This window comes from Oncorhynchus tshawytscha, linkage group LG26 (assembly GCF_018296145.1).
Source record: "Oncorhynchus tshawytscha isolate Ot180627B linkage group LG26, Otsh_v2.0, whole genome shotgun sequence".
NCBI lineage: Eukaryota > Metazoa > Chordata > Actinopteri > Salmoniformes > Salmonidae > Oncorhynchus > Oncorhynchus tshawytscha.
The window spans coordinates 33,101,559-33,123,801 of record NC_056454.1 but is presented as its reverse complement, the minus strand read 5'-3'; the positions used below and the strand labels follow the sequence as shown (position 1 = coordinate 33,123,801).

The window sequence follows — 22,243 nt, the reverse complement described above, 5'->3', positions numbered from 1 at the left end:
ACAGTATTATTATGATACAGAGTATGGAGGCAGCCCCAGCATTATACAGTATTATTATGATACAGAGTATGGAGGCAGCCCCAGCATTATACAGTATTATTATGATACAGAGTATGGAGGCAGCCCCAGCATTATACAGTATTATTATGATACAGAGTATGGAGGCAGCCCCAGCATTATACAGTATTATTATGATACAGAGTATGGAGGCAGCCCCAGCATTATACAGTATTATTATGATACAGAGTATGGAGGCAGCCCCAACATTATACAGTATTATTATGATACAGAGTATGGAGGCAGCTCCAGCATTATACAGTATTATTATGAAACAGAGTATGGAGCCCCAGCAGCCCCCCAGCATTATACAGTATTATTATGATACAGAGTATGGAGGCAGCCCCAGCATTATACAGTATTATTATGATACAGAGTATGGAGGCAGCCCCAACATTATACAGTATTATTATGATACAGAGTATGGAGGCAGCTCCAGCATTATACAGTATTATTATGATACAGAGTATGGAGGCAGCTCCAGCATTATACAGTATTATCATGATACAGAGTATGGAGGCAGCCCCAACATTATACAGTATTATTATGATACAGAGTATGGAGGCAGCTCCAGCATTATACAGTATTATTATGATACAGAGTATGGAGGCAGCCCCAACATTATACAGTATTATTATAAAACAGAGTATGGAGGCAACCCCAGCATTATACAGCATTATTATGATACAGAGTATGGAGGCAGCCCCAGCATTATACAGTATTATTATGATTCAGAGTATGGAGGCAGCCCCAGCATTATACAGCATTATTATGATACAGAGTATGGAGGCAGCCCCAACATTATACAGTATTATTATGAAACAGAGTATGGAGGCAACCCCAGCATTATACAGCATTATTATGATACAGAGTATGGAGGCAGCCCCAGCATTATACAGTATTATTATGATACAGAGTATGGAGGCAGCTCCAGCATTATACAGTATTAATATGATACAGAGTATGGAGGCAGCCCCAGCATTATACAGTATTATTTTGATAGAGTATGGAGGCAGCCCCAACATTATACAGTATTATTATGATACAGAGTATGGAGGCAGCCCCAACATTATACAGTATTATTATGATACAGAGTATGGAGGCAGCCCCAGCATTATACAGCATTATTATGATACAGAGTATGGAGGCAACCCCAGCATTATACAGTATTATTATGATTCAGAGTATGGAGGCAGCCCCAGCATTATACAGCATTATTATGATACAGAGTATGGAGGCAGCCCCAGCATTATACAGTATTATTATGAAACAGAGTATGGAGGCAACCCCAGCATTATACAGCATTATTATGATACAGAGTATGGAGGCAGCCCCAGCATTATACAGTATTATTATGATACAGAGTATGGAGGCAGCTCCAGCATTATACAGTATTATTATGATACAGAGTATGGAGGCAGCCCCAGCATTATACAGTATTATTATGATACAGAGTATGGAGGCAGCCCCAGTATTATACAGTATTATTATGATACAGAGTATGGAGGCAGCCCCATCATTATACAGTATTATTATGATTCAGAGTATGGAGGCAGCCCCAGCATTATACAGCATTATTATGATACAGAGTATGAAGGCAACCCCAACATTATACAGTATTATTATGATACAGAGTATGGAGGCAGCTCCAACATTATACAGTATTATTATAAAGCAGAGTATGGAGGCAGCCCCAGCATTATACAGTATTATTATGATTCAGAGTATGGAGGCAGCTCCAGCATTATACAGTATTATTATGATACAGAGTATGGAGGCAGCCCCAGCATTATACAGTATTATTATGATACAGAGTATGGAGGCAGCCCCAACATTATACAGTATTATTATGATACAGAGTATGGAGGCAGCCCCAATATTATACAGTATTATTATGATACAGAGTATGGAGGCAGCTCCAGCATTATACAGTATTATTATGGTACAGAGTATGGAGGCAGCCCCAGCATTATACAGTATTAATATGATAAAGAGTATGGAGGCAGCCCCAGCATTATACAGTATTATTATGATAGAGTATGGAGGCAGCCCCAACATTATACAGTATTATTATGATACAGAGTATGGAGGCAGCTCCAGCATTATACCTTATTATTATGATACAGAGTATGGAGGCAGCCCCAACATTATACAGTATTATTATGATACAGAGTATGGAGGCAGCCCCAGCATTATACAGTATTATTATAAAACAGAGTATGGAGGCAGCCCCAACATTATACAGTATTATTATAATACAGAGTATGGAGGCAGCCCCAACATTATACAGTATTATTATGATACAGAGTATGGAGGCAGCTCCAGCATTATACAGTATTATTATGATACAGAGTATGGAGGCAGCTCCAGCATTATACAGTATTATCATGATACAGAGTATGGAGGCAGCCCCAGTATTATACAGTATTATTATGATACAGAGTATGGAGGCAGCCCCAACATTATACAGTATTATTATGATACAGAGTATGGAGGCAGCCCCAGCATTATACAGTATTATTATGATACAGAGTATGGAGGCAGCCCCAACATTATACAGTATTATTATGATACAGAGTATGGAGGCAGCTCCAGCATTATACAGTATTATTATGATACAGAGTATGGAGGCAGAGTATGGAGGCAGCCCCAGCATTATACAGTATTATTATGATACAGAGTATGGAGGCAGCCCCAGCATTATACAGTATTATTATGATACAGAGTATGGAGGCAGCCCCAACATTATACAGTATTATTATGATACAGAGTATGGAGGCAGCATTATACAGTATTACATTATACAGTATTATTATGATACAAGTACAGAGTATGGAGGCAGCCCCAGCATTATACAGTATTATTATGATACAGAGTATGGAGGCAGCCCCAGCATTATACAGTATTATTATGATACAGAGTATGGAGGCAGCCCCAACATTATACAGTATTATTATGATACAGAGTATGGAGGCAGCCCAGCATTATACAGTATTATTATGATACAGAGTATGGAGGCAGGCAGCCCCAATATTATACAGTATTATTATGATACAGAGTATGGAGGCAGCTCCAGCATTATACAGTATTATTATGATACAGAGTATATGGAGGCAGCCCCAGCATTATACAGTATTAATATGATAAAGAGTATGGAGGCAGCCCCAGCATTATACAGTATTATTATGATAGAGTATGGAGGCAGCCCCAACATTATACAGTATTATTATGATACAGAGTATGGAGGCAGCTCCAGCATTATACCTTATTATTATGATACAGAGTATGGAGGCAGCCCCAGCATTATACAGTATTATTATAAAACAGAGTATGGAGGCAGCCCCAACATTATTCAGTATTATTATAAAACAGAGTATGGAGGCAACCCCAATATTATACAGTATTATTATGATACAGAGTATGGAGGCAGCCCCAGCATTATACAGTATTATTTTGATAGAGTATGGAGGCAGCCCCAACATTATACAGTATTATTATGATACAGAGTATGGAGGCAGCTCCAGCATTATATAGTATTATTATGATACAGAGCATGGAGGCAGCTCCAACAACATACAGTATTATTATGCTTCAGAGTATGGAGGCAGCCCCAGTATTATCCAGTATTATTATGATACAGAGTATGGAGGCAACCCCAGCATTATACAGTATTATTATGATTCAGAGTATGGAGGCAGCCCCAGCATTATACAGTATTATTATGATACAGAGTATGGAGGCAGCCCCAGCATTATACAGTATTATTATGATTCAGAGTATGGAGGCAGCCCCAGCATTATACAGCATTATTATGATACAGAGTATGGAGGCAACTCCAACATTATACAGTATTATTATGATACAGAGTATGGAGGCAGCTCCAGCATTATACAGTATTATTATGATACAGAGTATGGAGGCAGCCCCAGCATTATACAGTATTATTATGATACAGAGTATGGAGGCAGCCCCAGCATTATACAGTATTATTATGATACAGAGTATGGAGGCAGCCCCAACATTATACAGTATTATTATGATACAGAGTATGGAGGCAGCTCCAGCATTATACAGTATTATTATGATACAGAGTATGGAGGCAGCTCCAGCATTATACAGTATTATTATGATACAGAGTATGGAGGCAGCCCCAGCATTATACAGTATTATTATGATAGAGTATGGAGGCAGCCCCAACATTATACAGTATTATTATGATACAGAGTATGGAGGCAGCCCCAACATTATACAGTATTATTATGATACAGAGTATGGAGGCAGCCCCAGCATTATACAGTATTATTATGATACAGAGTATGGAGGCAGCCCCAGCATTATACAGTATTATTATGATACAGAGTATGGAGGCAGCCCCAGCATTATACAGTATTATTATGATACAGAGTATGGAGGCAGCCCCAGCAGTATACAGTATTATTATAAAACAGAGTATGGAGGCAACGCCAGCATTATACAGCATTATTATGATACAGAGTATGGAGGCAGCCCCAACATTATACAGTATTATTATGATACAGAGTATGGAGGCAGCCCCAGCATTATACAGTATTATTATGATACAGAGTATGGAGGCAGCCCCAATATTATACAGTATTATTATGATACAGAGTATGGAGGCAGCTCCAGCATTATACAGTATTATTATGGTACAGAGTATGGAGGCAGCCCCAGCATTATACAGTATTAATATGATAAAGAGTATGGAGGCAGCCCCAGCATATACAGTATTATTATGATAGAGTATGGAGGCAGCCCCAACATTATACAGTATTATTATGATACAGAGTATGGAGGCAGCCCCAGCATTATACATTATTATGTATTATTATACAGATACAGAGTATGGAGGCAGCCCCAGCATTATACAGTATTATTATGATACAGAGTATGGAGGCAGCCCCAGCATTATACAGTATTATTATGATACAGAGTATGGAGGCAGCCCCAGCATTATACAGTATTATTATGATACAGAGTATGGAGGCAGCCCCAACATTATACAGTATTATTATGATACAGAGTATGGAGGCAGCTTATTAACATTATACAGCTCCAACATTATACAGTATTATTATAAAACAGAGTATGGAGGCAGCTCCAGCATTATACAGTATTATTATGATACAGAGTATGGAGGCAGCCCCAGCATTATACAGTATTATTATGATACAGAGTATGGAGGCAGCACAGTATTATTATAACATTATACAGGATACAGAGTATGGAGGCAGCTCCAGCATTATACAGTATTATTATGATACAGAGTATGGAGGAAGCCCCAACATTATACAGTATTATTATGATACAGAGTATGGAGGCAGCCCCAACATTATACAGCATTATTATGATACAGAGTATGGAGGCAACCCCAGCATTATACAGCATTATTATGATACAGAGTATGGAGGCAGCCCCAGCAGTATACAGTATTATTATAAAACAGAGTATGGAGGCAATGCCAGCATTATACAGCATTATTATGATACAGAGTATGGAGGCAGCCCCAGCATTATACAGTATTATTATGATTCAGAGTATGGAGGCAGCCCCAGCATTATACAGTATTATTATGATACAGAGTATGGAGGCAGCTCCAACATTATACAGTATTATTATAAAACAGAGTATGGAGTCAGCCCCAGCAGTATACAGTATTATTATGATACAGAGTATGGAGGCAGCCCCAACATTATACAGTATTATTATGATACAGAGTATGGAGGCAGCTCCAGCATTATACAGTATTATTATGATACAGAGTATGGAGGCAGCTCCAGCATTATACAGTATTATTATGATACAGAGTATGGAGGCAGCCCCAACATTATACAGTATTATTATAAAACAGAGTATGGAGGCAGCCCCAGCATTATACAGTATTATTATGATACAGAGTATGGAGGCAGCCCCAGCATTATACAGTATTATTATGATACAGAGTATGGAGGCAGCCCCAGCATTATACAGTATTATTATGATACAGAGTATGGAGGCAGCCCCAGCATTATACAGTATTATTATGATACAGAGTATGGAGGCAGCCCCAGCATTATACAGTATTATTATGATACAGAGTATGGAGGCAGCCCCAGCATTATACAGTATTATTATGATACAGAGTATGGAGGCAGCTCCAGCATTATACAGTATTATTATGATACAGAGCATGGAGGCAGCTCCAACAATATACAGTATTATTATGCTTCAGAGTATGGAGGCAGCCCCAGCATTATACAGTATTATTATGATACAGAGTATGGAGGCAGCCCCAGCATTATACAGTATTATTATGATACAGAGTATGGAGGCAGCCCCAACATTATACAGTATTATTATGATACAGAGTATGGAGGCAGCTCCAACATTATACAGTATTATTATGATACAGAGTATGGAGGCAGCCCCAGCATTATACAGTATTATTATGATACAGAGTATGGAGGCAGCCCCAGCATTATACAGTATTATTATGATACAGAGTATGGAGGCAGCCCCAACATTATACAGTATTATTATGATACAGAGTATGGAGGCAGCTCCAACATTATACAGTATTATTATAAAACAGAGTATGGAGGCAGCTCCAGCATTATACAGTATTATTATGATACAGAGTATGGAGGCAGCCCCAGCAGTATACAGTATTATTATGATACAGAGTATGGAGGCAGCCCCAACATTATACAGTATTATTATGATACAGAGTATGGAGGCAGCTCCAGCATTATACAGTATTATTATGATACAGAGTATGGAGGCAGCTCCAGCATTATACAGTATTATTATGATACAGAGTATGGAGGCAGCCCCAGCATTATACAGTATTATTATGATACAGAGTATGGAGGCAGCCCCAGCATTATACAGTATTATTATGATACAGAGTATGGAGGCAGCCCCAACATTATACAGTATTATTATGATACAGAGTATGGAGGCAGCCCCAGCATTATACAGTATTATTATGATACAGAGTATGGAGGCAGCCCCAGCATTATACAGTATTATTATGATTCAGAGTATGGAGGCAGCCCCAGCATTATACAGCATTATTATGATACAGAGTATGGAGGCAACCCCAACATTATACAGTATTATTATGAAACAGAGTATGGAGGCAGCCCCAGCATTATACAGTATTATTATGATACAGAGTATGGAGGCAGCCCCAGCATTATACAGTATTATTATGATATACAGCTCCAGCATTATACAGTATTATTATGATACATTATTATACAGTATTATGATACAGAGTATGGAGGCAGCATTATACAGTATTATTAGCATTATACAGTATTATTATGATACAGAGTATGGAGGCAGCCCCAGCATTATACAGTATTATTATGATACAGAGTATGGAGGCAGCCCCAACATTATACAGTATTATTATGATACAGAGTATGGAGGCAGCCCCAGCATTATACAGTATTATTATGATACAGAGTATGGAGGCAGCCCCAGCATTATACAGTATTATTATGATACAGAGTATGGAGGCAGCCCAACATTATACAGTATTATTATGATACAGAGTATATACAGGAGAGTATGGAGGCAGCCCCAGCATTATACAGTATTATTATGATACAGAGTATGGAGGCAGCCCCAGCATTATACAGTATTATTATGAAACAGAGTATGGAGGAGGCAGCCCCAGCATTATACAGTATTATTATGAGTACAGAGTATGGAGGCAGCCCAGCATTATACAGTATTATTATGATACAGAGTATGGAGGCAGCCCCAGCATTATACAGTATTATTATGATACAGAGTATGGAGGCAGCCCCAGCATTATACAGTATTATTATGATACAGAGTATGGAGGCAGCCCCAGCATTATACAGTATTATTATGATACAGAGTATGGAGGCAGCCCCAGCATTATACAGTATTATTATGATACAGAGTATGGAGGCAGCCCCAGCATTATACAGTATTATTATGATACAGAGTATGGAGGCAGCATTATACCCAGCATTATACAGTATTATTATGATACAGAGTATGGAGGCAGCCCCATTATACAGTATTATTATGATACAGAGTATGGAGGCAGCCCCAGCATTATACAGTATTATTATGATACAGAGTATGGAGGCAGCCCCAACATTATACAGTATTATTATGATACAGAGTATGGAGGCAGCCCCAGCATTATACAGTATTATTATGAACAGAGTATGGAGGCAGCCCCAGCATTATACAGTATTATTATGATACAGAGTATGGAGGCAGCCCCAGCATTATACAGTATTATTATGATACAGAGTATGGAGGCAGCCCCAGCATTATACAGTATTATTATGATACAGAGTATAGGCAGCCCCACATTATACAGTATTATTATGATACAGAGTATGGAGGCAGCCCCAACATTATACAGTATTATTATGATACAGAGTATGGAGGCAGCCCCAGCATTATACAGTATTATTATGATACAGAGTATGGAGGCAGCCCCAGCATTATACAGTATTATTATGATACAGAGTATGGAGGCAGCCCCAGCATTATACAGTATTATTATGATACAGAGTATGGAGGCAGCCCCAGCATTATACAGTATTACAGAGTATATGATTATACAGTATTATTATGATACAGAGTATGGAGGCAGCCCAGCATTATACAGTATTATTATGATACAGAGTATGGAGGCAGCCCCAACATTATACAGTATTATTATGATACAGAGTATGGAGGCAGCCCCAGCATTATACAGTATTATTATGATACAGAGTATGGAGGCAGCCCCAGCATTATACAGTATTATTATGATACAGAGTATGGAGGCAGCCCCAGCATTATACAGTATTATTATGATACAGAGTATGGAGGCAGCCCCAGCATTATACAGTATTATTATGATACAGAGTATGGAGGCAGCCCAGCATTATACAGTATTATTATGATACAGAGTATGGAGGCAGCCCCAGCATTATACAGTATTATTATGGAGGCAGCCCCAGCATTATACAGTATTATTATGATACAGAGCATGGAGGCAGCCCCAACATTATACAGTATTATTATGATACAGAGTATGGAGGCAGCCCCAACATTATACAGTATTATTATGATACAGAGTATGGAGGCAGCCCCAGCATTATACAGTATTATTATGATACAGAGTATGGAGGCAGCCCCAGCATTATACAGTATTATTATGATACAGAGTATGGAGGCAGCCCCAGCATTATACAGTATTATTATGATACAGAGTATGGAGGCAGCCCCAACATTATACAGTATTATTATGATACAGAGTATGGAGGCAGCCCCAGCATTATACAGTATTATTATGATACAGAGTATGGAGGCAGCCCCAGTATTATACAGTATTATTATGATACAGAGTATGGAGGCAGCTCCAGCATTATACAGTATTATTATGATACAGAGTATGGAGGCAGCCCCAGCATTATACAGTATTAATATGATACAGAGTATGGAGGCAGCCCCAGCATTATACAGTATTATTATGATAGAGTATGGAGGCAGCCCCAGCAGAGAGTATGGAGGCAGCCCCAACATTATACAGAGGCAGGCAGCCCAGCATTATACAGTATTATTATACAGTTTATTATGATACAGAGTATGGATACAGTATTATTATGATACAGAGTATGGAGGCAGCCCCAGCATTATACAGTATTATTATGATATGATATTATGGAGTATGGAGGCAGCCCCAGCATTATACAGTATTATTATGATACAGAGTAGCCCCAGCATTATACAGTATTATATGGATGGCAGCCCCAGCATTATACAGTATTATTATGATACAGAGTATGGAGGCAGCCCCAGCATTATACAGTATTATTATGATACAGAGTATGGAGGCAGCCCCAGCATTATACAGTATTATTATGATACAGAGTATGGAGGCAGCCCCAACATTATACAGTATTATTATGATACAGAGTATGGAGGCAGCCCCAGCATTATACAGTATTATTATGATACAGAGTATGGAGGCAGCCCCAGCATTATACAGTATTATTATGATACAGAGTATGGAGGCAGCCCCAGCATTATACAGTATTATTATGATACAGAGTATGGAGGAGGCAGCCCAGCAGCATTATACAGTATTATTATGATACAGAGTATGGAGGCAGCCCCAGCATTATACAGTATTATTATGATACAGAGTATGGAGGCAGCCCCAGCATTATACAGTATTATTATGATACAGAGTATGGAGGCAGCCCCAGCATTATACAGTATTATTATGATACAGAGTATGGAGGCAGCCCCAGCATTATACAGTATTATTATGATACAGAGTATGGAGGCAGCCCCAGCATTATACAGTATTATTATGATACAGAGTATGGAGGCAGCCCCAGCATTATACAGTATTATTATGATACAGAGTATGGAGGCAGCCCCAGCATTATACAGTATTATTATGATACAGAGTATGGAGGCAGCCCCAGCATTATACAGTATTATTATGATACAGAGTATGGAGGCAGCCCCAGCATTATACAGTATTATTATGATACAGAGTATGGAGGCAGCCCCAGCATTATACAGTATTATTATGATACAGAGTATGGAGGCAGCCCCAGCATTATACAGTATTATTATGATACAGAGTATGGAGGCAGCAGCCCAGCATTATACAGTATTATTATGATTATACAGATTATTATGATACAGAGTATGGAGGCAGCCCCAGCATTATACAGTATTATTATGATACAGAGTATGGAGGCAGCCCCAGCATTATACAGTATTATTATGATACAGAGTGGATGTATTATTATGATACAGAGTATGGAGGCAGCCCCAGCATTATACAGTATTATTATGATACAGAGTATGGAGGCAGCCCCAGCATTATACAGTATTATTATGATACAGAGTATGGAGGCAGCCCCAGCATTATACAGTATTATTATGATACAGAGTATGGAGGCAGCCCCAGCATTATACAGTATTATTATTATACACAGAGTATGGAGGCAGCCCCAGCATTATACAGTATTATTATGATACAGAGTATGGAGGCAGCCCCAACATTATACAGTATTATTATGATACAGAGTATGGAGGCAGCCCCAGCATTATACAGTATTATTATGATACAGAGTATGGAGGCAGCCCCAGCATTATACAGTATTATTATGATACAGAGTATGGAGGCAGCCCCAGCATTATACAGTATTATTATGATACAGAGTATGGAGGCAGCCCCAACATTATACAGTATTATTATGATACAGAGTATGGAGGCAGCCCCAGCATTATACAGTATTATTATGATACAGAGTATGGAGGCAGCCCCAGCATTATACAGTATTATTATACAGTATTACAGAGTATGGAGGCAGCCCCAGCATTATACAGTATTATTATGATACAGAGTATGGAGGCAGCCCCAGCATTATACAGTATTATTATGATACAGAGTATGGAGGCAGCCCCAGCATTATACAGTATTATTATGATACAGAGTATGGAGGCAGCCCCAGCATTATACAGTATTATTATGATACAGAGTATGGAGGCAGCCCCAGCATTATACAGTATTATTATGATACAGAGTATGGAGGCAGCCCCAGCATTATACAGTATTATTATGATACAGAGTATGGAGGCAGCATTATACCCAGCATTATACAGTATTATTATGATACAGAGTATGGAGGCAGCCCCAGCATTATACAGTATTATTATGATACATTATACAGTATTATTATGATACAGAGTATGGAGGCAGCCCCAGCATTATACAGTATTATTATGATACAGAGTATGGAGGCAGCCCCAGCATTATACAGTATTATTATGATACATTATGGAGGCACAGTATGGAGGCAGCCCCAGCATTATACATTATTATGATACAGAGTATTATTATGATACAGAGTATGGAGGCAGCCCCAGCATTATACAGTATTATTATGATACAGAGTATGGAGGCAGCCCAGCATTATACAGTATTATTATGATACAGAGTATGGAGGCAGCCCCAGCATTATACAGTATTATTATGATACAGAGTATGGAGGCAGCCCCAGCATTATACAGTATTATTATGATACAGAGTATGGAGGCAGCCCCAGCATTATACAGTATTATTATATGATACAGAGTATGGAGGCAGCCCCAACATTATACAGTATTATTATGATACAGAGTATGGAGGCAGCCCCAGCATTATACAGTATTATTATGATACAGAGTATGGAGGCAGCCCCAGCATTATACAGTATTATTATGATACAGAGTATGGAGGCAGCCCCAGCATTATACAGTATTATTATGATTATGGAGGCAGCCCCAGCATTATACAGTATTATTATGATACAGAGTATGGAGGCAGCCCCAGCATTATACAGTATTATTATGATACAGAGTATGGAGGCAGCCCCAGCATTATACAGTAGTATTATGATACAGAGTATGGAGGCAGCCCCAGCATTATACAGTATTATTATGATACAGAGTATGGAGGCAGCCCCAGCATTATACAGTATTATTATGATACAGAGTATGGAGGCAGCCCCAACATTATACAGTATTATTATGATACAGAGTATGGAGGCAGCCCCAGCATTATACAGTATTATTATGATACAGAGTATGGAGGCAGCCCCAGCATTATACAGTATTATTATGATACAGAGTATGGAGGCAGCCCCAGCATTATACAGTATTATTATGATACAGAGTATGGAGGCAGCCCCATTATACATTATATTATTATACAGAGTATGGAGGCAGCCCATTATACAGTATTATTATTACAGAGTATGGAGGCAGCCCCAGCATTATACAGTATTATTATGATACAGAGTATGGAGGCAGCCCCAGCATTATACAGTATTATTATGATACAGAGTATGGAGGCAGCCCCAGCATTATACAGTATTATTATGATACAGAGTATGGAGGCAGCTCCAGCATTATACAGTATTATTATGATACAGAGTATGGAGGCAGCCCCAACATTATACAGTATTATTATGATACAGAGTATGGAGGCAGCCCCAGCATTATACAGTATTATTATGATACAGAGTATGGAGGCAGCCCCAGCATTATACAGTATTATTATGATACAGAGTATGGAGGCAGCCCCAGCATTATACAGTATTATTATGATACAGAGTATGGAGGCAGCCCCAGCATTATACAGTATTATTATGATACAGAGTATGGAGGCAGCCCCAGCATTATACAGTATTATTATGATACAGAGTATGGAGGCAGCCCCAGCATTATACAGTATTATTATGATACAGAGTATGGAGGCAGCCCCAGCATTATACAGTATTATTATGATACAGAGTATGGAGGCAGCCCCAGCATTATACAGTATTATTATGATACAGAGTATGGAGGCAGCCCCAACATTATACAGTATTATTATGATACAGAGTATGGAGGCAGCCCCAACATTATACAGTATTATTATGATACAGAGTATGGAGGCAGCCCCAGCATTATACAGTATTATTATGATACAGAGTATGGAGGCAGCCCCAACATTATACAGTATTATTATAAAACAGAGTATGGAGGCAGCCCCATTATACAGATTATTATGATACAGAGTATGGAGGCAGCCCCAGCATTATACAGTATTATTATGATACAGAGTATGGAGGCAGCCCCAGCATTATACAGTATTATTATGATACAGAGTATGGAGGCAGCCCCAGCATTATACAGTATTATTATATGATTATACAGAGTATGGAGGCAGCCCCAGCATTATACAGTATTATTATGATACAGAGTATGGAGGCAGCCCCAGCAGCCCCAGCATTATACAGTATTATTATGATACAGAGTATGGAGGCAGCCCCATTATACAGATACAGAGTATGGAGGCAGCCCCAGCATTATACAGTATTATTATGATACAGAGTATGGAGGCAGCCCCAGCATTATACAGTATTATTATGATACAGAGTATGGAGGCAGCCCCAGCATTATACAGTATTATTATGATACAGAGTATGGAGGCAGCCCCAGCATTATACAGTAGTATTATGATACAGAGTATGGAGGCAGCCCCAGCATTATACAGTATTATTATGATACAGAGTATGGAGGCAGCCCCAGCATTATACAGTATTATTATGATACAGAGTATGGAGGCAGCCCCAGCATTATACAGTATTATTATGATACAGAGTATGGAGGCAGCCCCAGCATTATACAGTATTATTATGATACAGAGTATGGAGGCAGCCCCAGCATTATACAGTATTATTATGATACAGAGTATGGAGGCAGCCCCAGCATTATACAGTATTATTATGATACAGAGTATGGAGGCAGCCCCAACATTATACAGTATTATTATGATACAGAGTATGGAGGCAGCCCCAGCATTATACAGTATTATTATGATACAGAGTATGGAGGCAGCCCCAGCATTATACAGTATTATTATGATACAGAGTATGGAGGCAGCCCCAGCATTATACAGTATTATTATGATACAGAGTATGGAGGCAGCCCCAGCATTATACAGTATTATTATGGAGGCAGCCCCAGCATTATACAGTATTATTATGATACAGAGTATGGAGGCAGCCCCAGCATTATACAGTATTATTATGATACAGAGTATGGAGGCAGCCCCAGCATTATACAGTATTATTATGATACAGAGTATGGAGGCAGCCCCAGCATTATACAGTATTATTATGATACAGAGTATGGAGGCAGCCCCAGCATTATACAGTATTATTATGATACAGAGTATGGAGGCAGCCCCAGCATTATACAGTATTATTATGATACAGAGTATGGAGGCAGCCCCAACATTATACAGTATTATTATGATACAGAGTATGGAGGCAGCTCCAGCATTATACAGTATTATTATGATACAGAGTATGGAGGCAGCCCCAGCATTATACAGTATTATTATGATACAGAGTATGGAGGCAGCCCCAACATTATACAGTATTATTATGATACAGAGTATGGAGGCAGCCCCAGCATTATACAGTATTATTATGATACAGAGTATGGAGGCAGCCCCAGCATTATACAGTATTATTATGATACAGAGTATGGAGGCAGCCCCAGCATTATACAGTATTATTGATACAGAGATACAGAGTATATTATTATGGAGTATGCAGCCCCAGCATTATACAGTATTATTATGATACAGAGTATGGAGGCAGCCCCAGCATTATACAGTATTATTATGATACAGAGTATGGAGGCAGCCCCAGCATTATACAGTATTATTATGATACAGAGTATGGAGGCAGCCCCAGCATTATACAGTATTATTATGATACAGAGTATGGAGGCAGCCCCAGCATTATACAGTATTATTATGATACAGAGTATGGAGGCAGCCCCAGCATTATACAGTATTATTATACAGTATTATTATACAGTATTATTATGATACAGAGTATGGAGGCAGCCCCAACATTATACAGTATTATTATGATACAGATTATTATGATACAGTATGGAGGCAGCCCCAGCATTATACAGTATTATTATGATACAGAGTATGGAGGCAGCCCCAGCATTATACAGTATTATTATGATACAGAGTATGGAGGCAGCCCCAGCATTATACAGTATTATTATGATACAGAGTATGGAGGCAGCCCCAGCATTATACAGTATTATTATGATACAGAGTATGGAGGCAGCCCCAGCATTATACAGTTATTATTATTATGATACAGAGTATGGAGGCAGCCCCAGCATTATACAGTATTATTATTATACAGAGTATGGAGGCAGCCCCAGCATTATACAGTATTATTATGATACAGAGTATGGAGGCATTATACAGTATTATCCTTAGCTCCAGTGAAGGGAAATCTTAACACTACAGCATACAATTACATTCTAGATTATTATTTACTTCCAACTTTGTGGCAACAGTTTGGGGAAGGCCTTTTCCTGACTCAGCATGACAATGCCCCCGTGCACAAAGCGAGGTCCATACAGAAATGGTTTGTTGAGATCAGTATGGAAGAACTTGACTGGCCTGCACAAAGCTCTGACCTCAACCCCATCGAACATCTTTGGGATGAATTGGAATGCCTACTGCGAGCCAGGCCTAATCGCCGAACATCAGTGCTCGACCTCACTAATGCTTGTGGCTGATCGGAAGCAAGTCCCCGCAGCAATGTTCCAAGATCTAGTTGAAAGCTTTCCCAGAAGTGGAGTGGAGGCTGTTACAGCAGCAAAGGGGGGACCAACACCATATTAATGCCCATGATTTTTGAATGAGATGTTCGACTAGCAGGTGTCCACATACTTTTGGTCATGTAGTGTGTATACTTCAGTACAGTACAAGACAGGGTTAGGTCTATTTGAAAACAACATTCAGGAAGTAAACTGAGATTCCTGAATTGAAATGAAAGTGACCCAACCTTTGTATAAGAGCTGGGTAAATAAACAAAGGGGTCATACGTTTGAATAAGGTTGAGTAAGTCTACAAGTGATATTCCTGACTCTACCTGTGTCTGTGAGGAGAGTTCCAGGTGTTTGTTGAGCATGTCTTCAGACTGAGAGAGCAGGGAGCCTGGCTCAGTGTTGTTGGAGAGGACACCGTTGCTGCTCTTTAACCACACCGAGATCTAGGACAGAAACACATGACTTTTACTTTACTTTATTAGTTCCACAATTCAGTCAAATGCAGTCAACTGAAATACATGGACATTTACACACACGTGAAAGTATTAGCAGTTGATCATAGGCTGTCAACTAGCCTTACTACACGTCTGAGAATGGGCTGTAATCTGACTTTAGATATGTTTAACTGGTCCTTTGTAGCTCAGTTGGTAAAGCATGGTGCTTGTTAACACCAGGGTAGTGGGTTCAATTTCTGGGATCATCCATGTGTAAAATGTATGCACACATGACTGTAAGTTACTTTGGATGAATGTGCCTGTTAAATGTAATATATTGCTTTTATGCACCTTATATTATTCAAAAGTCTAAACTTGCACATGCTTACCTCAACTCTGAATCCAACCCAGTGAGACATATTAAGAATCCCTATTCATTTAATAGCATCTCTGTGGGCCTAATACTACAGATTTGTTGTTTTACTTTTAAAATGTATTAGGCAAACCTTTTAATGTGGCATAAACAAAACCATTTGATTGTCAAACAATCACATCGCAAGGCTCCTGTGTAAACCTGGCTACCTGCGCACATTCGTCCACTAAAATAGTTCCCGCTGTCCCACATCCATACAATGCACTGTGCACCCGCCATTTGACGAATGGGAAGAGACATCTGTTACAAAACACCAAATGTGTAATGAATGACATTCAGTGACTGTCATGCATTAATAATTACATTCATAATAATGCCTCATTCACATTAACCATAAGCACTCCGTTACGGTGGATGGCATTCATTTGTATGGGGACCGTCCACAACGGAGTGGAATCACAATGCCCCTTTGCAGTTGAAGGCTCCGTTACATACTTTGAATTTTTCGAAGATGTGCGTCTTCTTCAGTCCAGTCAGGGTCGGTTGAAGAACAGGAAGTTACCAAACCACAGAAGATAAAAATATATTTTTGTTGATGGGTTTATGGGATAAATACAAGTCATAAACAATTTCCCAGGTACCCTAGTGGTTAGAGCGTTGGACTAGTAACTGAAAGAGTTGCAAGATCAAATCCCCAAGGTAAAAATATGTTGTTTGGCCCCTGGACAAGGCACTGTTCCTAGGCTGTCATTGAAAATATGAATTTGTTCTTAACTGACTTGCCTAGTAAATAAAAGTAAGTTATATTATTTTAATAGTATGTTAAAAATAATACACACTGGCTATTAAGCACAATAAAGTACAAAAAATGTATTAAATTAAAAACTTGATGTAGAGCCTAATGAATATGAATGTATGCGTCCACTGCTGTCTGAGCGCCTCTCTGTCTTGGCCACTCATCTCTACCTTTGCGAATTGTCACTTTATTGTTGACCCACACTGCAATTTGGAGAGTATTCCACACATTTTCAAGTCCATTCACAAATGTTTTCATGTGACTGAAGTGAAATTGATCAATTATAGTGTAATAGCCTAGAGTTTTGTTGTCATCTTTGTTTTAATTATTGTGATAGTCTCATGTTTACCGGTACGGCGTATGGGCACTATTTATTTTGGCAGCTCAAAGGCATAATATAACGTAATTCAATAAAAATATAGCTACGGGTTCGTCCCAAATGGCACCCTATTTCCTATATTGTGGGAATAGGGTGCTATAAAGGGAATAGGGTGCCATTTGGGACAAATCGTAAGGCTTGTGTATACCTTGTTGTGAAATTGTCAGGTTAGATTACTTGTTAGATATTACTGCATGGTCGGAACGAGAAACACAAGCATTTCGCTACACTCGCATTAACATCTGCTAACCATCTGTACGTGACAAATAAAATTGGATTTGATTTGATTTACCTTGTCTATGAGGTCTTCACATTGGGACACCAGCTGCTGTCTCTTGGCTGCCAGTGCTTGGTGAGCATGGCACTCCTGACTTAGAGCATCAACCCGGTCTCTGACATATCCCAGCATCCTTTTCACGCCTTCTACTTGGGTACTAGAAATATAGTAAGAGGCATGCCTGCTGTGAAATGCTCCATGTAGTAATCATATTATCCGCAGTCTTGATCCATCCATCTATTAATATAAAGGCCTAGTTTGAACACACTGCATTGGATATAACAAGCATATTTGATTTCATAATACAGTGACAGCAGTGACATCTTTACTATTGAAATCACATGTTACTCAAAATCTCTGTTTTGCTACACCAGTGATAAGCAGTCTGTGGTGATTCTTGACCACAGCAGGTTTTAAACTTGACTAGGGTGGGGAGGAGGTTTTGAGTCTGAGGACTAAGGATATCCTAATATGGATGCCATATTCTCTCCTTACCTCTGTGGTTTGGCCTTCTGTAGTATGAGCTGCCCTCTCTGTAGAGGGTCATTGGCTGACTCTTTGATGCTTCGCAACAGGTCCTCATGCTTTTTGGCCAACTCAGGCAACCATAGTGTCTGGGTCTTCAACCCCTTAAGTTTACTCTCAACACTTCCCAGCACCTCAAAAGCCTGACAAAACAGGAATGAGAGGATAGGACAATATGCATTAAGTACTCATGTAAACATGATAGATGGTTCAGCAGAAGTCCTGAATAAATGTAATATTGCTCATTATAATAACAGTCACAATTCATGATGCAGTAGATGGCACAAATAGTATGTCCTTGTTGTCCACTAGAGGGCACCATGTTCAAATCAAATTAATGTCACTAGTTCTCTAGTCTTGTGTAGAGTACCTCAAATACAGTTGTAAGCACTTAGTACTGCAATAATAATTACTCATCACAAATTTGTCGGGCACATGATATTCCATGTATAGTAGCTACCTTGTTGGCACTGCTAAAGAAGGCTTTCCTGAAGGTGATATGTAATACAAGCCTACAGTAGCTACACTAGGTACCTGGTTGGCACTGCTAAAGAAGGCTTTCCTGAAGGTGATATGTATTACAAGCCTACAGTAGCTACACTAGGTACCTGGTTGGCACTGCTAAAGAAGGCTTTCCTGAAGGTGATATGTAATACAAGCCTACAGTAGCTACACTAGGTACATGGTTGGCACTGCTAAATAAGGCTTTCCTGAAGGTGATATGTAATACAAGCCTACAGTAGCTACACTAGGTACCTGGTTGGCACTGCTAAAGAAGGCTTTCCTGAAGGTGATATGTATTACAAGCCTACAGTAGCTACACTAGGTACCTGGTTGGCACTGCTAAATAAGGCTTTCCTGAAGGTGATATGTAATACAAGCCTACAGTAGCTACACTAGGTACCTGGTTGGCACTGCTAAAGAAGGCTTTCCTGAAGGTGATATGTATTACAAGCCTACAGTAGCTACACTAGGTACCTGGTTGGCACTGCTAAAGAAGGCTTTCCTGAAGGTGATATGTATTACAAGCCTACAGTAGCTACACTAGGTACCTGGTTGGCACTGCTAAAGAAGGCTTTCCTGAAGGTGATATGTAATACAAGCCTACAGTAGCTACACTAGGTACCTGGTTGGCACTGCTAAAGAAGGCTTTCCTGAAGGTGATATGTAATACAAGCCTACAGTAGCTACACTAGGTACCTGGTTGGCACTGCTAAAGAAGGCTTTCCTGAAGGTGATATGTAATACAAGCCTACAGTAGCTACACTAGGTACCTGGTTGGCACTGCTAAAGAAGGCTTTCCTGAAGGTGATATGTAATACAAGCCTACAGTAGCTACACTAGGTACCTGGTTGGCACTGCTAAAGAAGGCTTTCCTGAAGGTGATATGTAATACAAGCCTACAGTAGCTACACTAGGTACCTGGTTGGCACTGCTAAAAAAAAGAGGTACAGGATAGGTCGTGTGAAACTGTAACGCGTTGAAAGTAGCAGAATTGTTTGCATTGTTTTAATCTTCCTGCACAGACATGTTTGGATGGTCTGACTATATCCTACAAGTTTAGCCTCCATTTCTTTGTTATAGCGTACCTTATTGGCAGTGCTTAAGAAGGTTACAGAGACTATCTTGATGACACTGAAGGCATTTCTCTCCTGAAGGTTACATGCACACAAGCATAGATATAGAACAGTTTTATCTCTAGGACCACTAATCAGCAATTGCCTTGGTGGCCCTGATAATCTATGGCCATACGACATGTAGAGAAGGTACTGTACCTTGTTGCCACTGTTAAAGAAGCTGTTGCTCTCCTGTAGGTGATATGTATAGTTACACTAGCTACCTTCTACTGCTAATGCAGTACCTACTCTTCTAAGGGGGGGGTTGTATAGTAGTCAGTTGTGTCTGTACCGTGTTAGCGCTGCTGAAGAAGGAATTGCTCTCCTGTAGCTGTGCCAGCCGGCCCATCATGAGGTTCCAGAAGTGATTGTGCAAGGCTTTGAGAGCCACACTTCTCTCAGAGACATGGCCCGTCTCAGCCTCAGCACAGCCCTCTGCTTCCCCCACTTGCAGCTCTGAAGCTTGGGCTAGCAGCTTCTCCACCAACACACTCCAGTCCTGCAGAACAGGACGCAAGCATGCACACACACACACACAACACACACACACAGAGACACACACAGGGAATATTAGATTGTCTGTAGATCAAATCTTTTTTCTATACTAAAGTCACCTAGATGTCATGCTCATGGCCCTAGTATTATAATACTCACACATTAACAGTCAAATTGGACATGCCCTAATAAAAGCTTGTTATAGCTTTGTTGTTAACTGTTGAAAATATCAGTCAATCACTTGGCAAATATGTCCCAAAGTGTATTCATATTTAAAGTATCATACCTTGGCTTTCTCTTCAAACTCTTTGTATTCCTGAAGGAGCTCTTCATTTTCTGTGAGAGCTGAGCCCAAATGATCTTTTTCAAAGTACAAGTCAGCTTTGTTTTTGAACCAGTGGGTTACCTGAATAAAATACCAGACATTATAACTGCAGTCAGGACATTACTGCATTTATACTTGGGTACTTATGTAAATTATTTAAAAGGAAGAGTTTTATGGTGCATGACTGCTCTGCCTTACACTAAGCAGTAGATAGAATATTAAACCCAGAGGCATCTGTACTTCCATCATTTTAACACATGACCCCATATGGCTCAACAAACCAGAAGGTATTATATATTTCTAGGTAGACCATTTGTTTCTACTCTACATGGGTGCAGGCAACTCATGCTGTGTTCAGATTTCTTTTTGGCCCCACTCCCATCAAAGTTGCCCATCCCTGAGATAGGTGAAAGTTTTAAGTCAAAAGGAGATTTCTGACATGGATTGTCATTAAGACTTCCGGCGCCGACAGAGATGGCCGCCTCGCTTCGCGTTCCTAGGAAACTATGCAGTTTTTTGTTTTTTTACGTGTTATTTCTTACACTAGTACCCCAGGTCATCTTAGGTTTCATTACATACAGCCGAGAAGAACTACTGAATATAAGATCAGCGTCAACTCACCATCAGTACGACCAAGAATATGTTTTTCGCGATGCGGATCCTGTGTTCTGCCTTACAACCAGTGCCACAGAATGGTTCCCATGCAGCGACCCAAAAACGACTCAGAAAAAGAGGGAAACGAAGCGGTCTTCTGGTCAGACTCCGGAGACAGGCACATCGTGCA

General features: G+C 39.6%; 1 protein-coding gene across 1 annotated transcript in view; it reads right to left on the bottom strand.

The window, feature by feature from the left end:
- ccdc141 (coiled-coil domain containing 141) overlaps positions 1-22,243 on the bottom strand; it is a gene marked incomplete in the record, with an annotated part of 187,019 nt that overhangs the window by 152,653 nt on the left and 12,123 nt on the right. Inside the window, 5 exon segments of the mRNA XM_042306494.1 lie at positions 16,563-16,682; positions 18,514-18,655; positions 18,994-19,166; positions 20,932-21,138; positions 21,421-21,540. Coding sequence (XP_042162428.1) covers positions 16,563-16,682; positions 18,514-18,655; positions 18,994-19,166; positions 20,932-21,138; positions 21,421-21,540 — 762 coding nt within the window.